We start from the raw sequence: 3946 nt of genomic DNA on the forward strand, positions 1-3946 counted from the left end.
TTGAATTGTCAATCTCAGAATGTTGAATTTCAACAGCAAAGTCTTCCTCAGGGTTTTGACCCTGAGAAACACTTCACTGTCGGTGTAAAATAAACATTTTGCATTGTGGCTAAGAGCTGTGCGGCCTCATCCTTTGCCAATACTATTACCTGCCTTGGCCAGCACCTCATCGACACAGGTGTGCGCTCCCTCCTTCTGTGTTTGCATAAAAACAATCATACCCAGATGAAAACAATATCAAAACTGAATGAATTTCATCCATAGTGTTCATCTCATCTATTTTAATGCATAGGAATAGCCTACATACCTCCCAAACAGTGTTGGAAAGTAACTAAAGTAATATGTAACTTAAAGTAATATTACTTTTTTCCAGTAACTAGTAAAGTAACTAATTATTTTTGGCAGGGAGTAATAAGTAAAGTAATATATTACTATGTTTTAGTAACTTTTCCAACACAGTGTTTTAGTAACTTTTCCAACTAAAGTTCATAATATATCTTACTTATAATACTATCTACTAGGGAGATTGGAGTTCAAAAGTCTGATTGCCTGGGGAAAGAAGTGACAAGTGACTCGTAAAGGTTGTTTGGGACCGTGGTGGACAAAGAACTGAGATCAAGTTTTTAGTTAAGTAAAAGTAGCAATACCACAATATCATTGCTGTTGGGCAGAAACCCCTTATCTCCATTTTTTTCAGAGGTGGCTGTCTACCCCGGTGGTCCCCAAACTGTTTAATGACAAACTGTTTAATGTCAAGGACCCCCAACTTGATATGTAATTGGCCCCTCCCATCTAAAAAGAGTTTTTGCTGGCACCATCAGGGACAACGTGTGGCATCTGAAGTATAAAATTGGTGAACGTGGTTGAACAGATTTTGTTGGGGACCCCCTGTAACCTCCTATATCCCTTCCATTGTGTTAGGGTAAGTTTTGACCCGTCTTCAAGTTTAAATAGGTAAAAAGTACCCTTTACATTTCTTTATTGGAATAAGGCTTCATGATATCCTCAAGAGACAGCTATTTTAACGCAACAAAATTAATTACCACCATTTTTGTTAATTCTGATGGTCTTAAAAAAAGGTGACACCTGTGGTGTTAAAGTGTGGCTCAATTCCCCCCGAATTGTCAATATCCAATGTTTACATGTTTGAGAGTGAGAGACTTGTCCTCAATTAGCATTTGCTATCAGGAGTAAAATAAAGTTTGAGTTTATGAAAAATATATGACTTTTTACCTTCTATGGTATAAGGGTCAATTTTGACTCGCTAACACCATAGATGTCACTATTTTTAATAATATTAAAACATTTTAAAGTTAAAAAACTAAAACAAGTATTTTTTAATTCATTGTTTTGGAAGTGTGTTCTAATGTTAGTCTATTATAGCTAGATAACATCATTATCCATTGTCTTCATCATAGGAAATGTAATGAGTGAATTTTAACACTTTTACAATTTAAAACGACTTATATTGATAATTCTTATTTAGTATTTTGGGCCGAGTTAAATCACGGGTCAAATTTGACCCGCTAACACCACAAGTGGATGCAGGTTTCTAATACAATGCAAGGGATAAAGGTTGGTTGGTTGATTGATTAATGCACAGAGCAAACCTTCAGGATCGAGTGATCGCTGCGATAATAATATGCCTTGAAGGACAGTTAACTGTCTAGGGACCATTCTCAGAGTCTTGTCAGCTGGCAGCCTCTGGTCGCCAGAGAAAATGGCACTGTACGTTTTGCAGAAACGTACAGAGATACATTTTTTAATCCCAAAAACGTTGCATGTGAACGTGGTCCACATATGAGAACCATGTAGAGTCAATCGTCGATTTTTATGTTACATACTAACAAACCCTAGACCTAACCCTAACCCTAATCTTAACCACTAAACCTAACCATAAACCTAAACGTTGAAATACAACGTACCTAACAAGGTTACGTTTTTGTGGTCCAGAAATGTTGTCGTTCAATGACAACGATTCCTCTGGCGATAGGGTTGCAGCTGGAACAGGGACCACCAGGGTCTTGTCAATGGAAATAGAAAGATTCTGCAAGGGGCAGAACTTTCCTGGGAAGTCAAATAAAAAGACGCAAAAAAAAAAGAAATACATGAAAAAAATAAACATAAAAAAACACAAAGGTCTCCTTCTTTCGGCCATTTTCCTCTGCCACTCTCAGTTCTCCTTTTATAAATATCTCTTTCATAATTCCTTTGCCTCCCATCAAATCACAAACAAAATGTCTGCCAGCAGTTACTGTTGTAGTTCTTTATTCTCCTTTATGATGCTACTTAGTTCTGGTTGGGTATCACTGAGCACATTCCTGTGCCCTGCTTCCTCTCCTCCATCTCAATAAAGGAAGCCTTTGTAAGGACGGCAGTCTCCTCGTCTTTCCCTTCCCTTCTGTTCCATTGCCTGGAACTCGTTCTCTTCCGTTCTCATCTGTTTTTAGAGGGCTGTTCTTTTTTCCTGTTGCTGTTGCTCGTCATGGCTGCCAGTTCCCACCTGATGTCGTGCGGGAGTTCCGATTTCTCCAGACCATGCTGAATAACTGCTAGCTTGGATAACGTCTTCAGACTAGGATTTAAGTCTAAGATATACAGGTCATCGGGTGTGTACCCTCCAAAGAGGATGACACAGTCTCCCACCACGCAGTAGCACATCCGATACATCCAGCAAGGGCCTTTCCCCTTCTGCTCCACCTTCTTCCAGGAGAACGTTTCCGGATTGAACTTCCACAGATCGTTGAAGGTCTGGTCCAGTTGAAAGTTGTGGCCACTGAACAGGTACAGCTCTCCGTTGTAGACGAAGGCCGAATGACCCCCACGTCCTTCCGGAAGAGGCTGTGCGGAAGGCGTGCTCAGCCAACAGTTGGTCTCTGTGTCAAACACTTTGATGTTGTTATAGTGGTCCTCGCCCTGCTCCCCTCGGCCCCCAAATACAAACATCTTTGTCCCGATGATGGTCGCGGAGTGACATAAGGAATAAGGCGCCGGAGTGCCGCTGGTGTTAATCAAAGACCAGACTATGGTGGTGGTGTCCAACTTATAGATGTCATTAGTGTATCTGGTCTGCTTGTTGTATCCTCCGAAGATATACATGGCCTTCCCCAAGACGCATGCCGAGTGGGCGCTCTTCGCACCCGGAACGGCCCCCGAAACCTCCGGCTCGAACCATCTGTGGGTGTTGACTTCAAATGCATAAAGCATGTTGCAGTACTCGTTCATCGTGTAGTTATACCCTCCCCAGATGTAGACGATGTCCCCTATCAGCGCAGTTGTGTGGCCGTACCGCATGGAGGGAACCTCGAGGGGAGGGCAGCCGGGTTCTCGTCCGGTTGTCACCGGGGGCAACGTCCTCCAGTCCAACGACACGGTGTTGAAGACGTGCACCTCGATTTGACCCTTGATCTTGTCACGGTACCCTCCAAACGAATACACCTTGTGTCCCACTGCCACAGCAGCAGGAAGGTGTATCCTTGATCCTTCCAGATGCACTGTCCAGCGCAACATGTTCCACTGCTGCAACACAGCGAATCAAAGGCGACTGCCAAATCCCACGCTGTGAAATCAAATTTATAAAGAGTGATATCACTTATATTGGTACAGCAGAAACAAACGTCATGCAGAGCTTGGCCAATCTGCAAAGACGATGGGTTGGGTTGGCCAATCCCTGAAAACCACCTACCTATAGCACTCCACAACCTGGCTCCCGCCTACCTCTCTGACCTCCTCAAGCCGCGTGTTGCGTCCCATTCCCTCAGGTCCAGTGATGCCGGCCTCCTGGAGGTCCCCAAGATCAGGCTCCGAACCTGGGGCAACAGGGCTTTCTCTGTGGCCGCCCCCTCCCTTTGGACTGCACTCCCCAAACATATCAGAGAGCCCCTTCCCTCTAGCCTGGCATGGCCAGACTAATATCACTGCGTAGATATTAGTCTGGAATCTCTGT

The 3946-nt window shown here is 43.6% G+C and overlaps 1 protein-coding gene across 1 annotated transcript; it reads right to left on the reverse strand.

The window, feature by feature from the left end:
- Window positions 1-2436: 2436 nt before the first annotated feature.
- On the reverse strand, window positions 2437-3510 carry LOC311046855 (kelch domain-containing protein 3-like; the record flags this gene model as incomplete). The annotated part of the gene is made up of 1 exon (XM_084059429.1): window positions 2437-3510. The coding sequence occupies one exon, from the start codon at window positions 3508-3510 to the stop codon at window positions 2437-2439; it is 1074 nt and encodes a 357-aa protein (XP_083915555.1).
- Between the last annotated feature and the right edge of the window lie 436 nt (window positions 3511-3946).

The sequence above is a fragment of the Gymnoscopelus microlampas genome (genome assembly GCF_963454915.1).
Source record: "Gymnoscopelus microlampas genome assembly, chromosome: 6".
Lineage (NCBI taxonomy): Eukaryota > Metazoa > Chordata > Actinopteri > Myctophiformes > Myctophidae > Gymnoscopelus > Gymnoscopelus microlampas.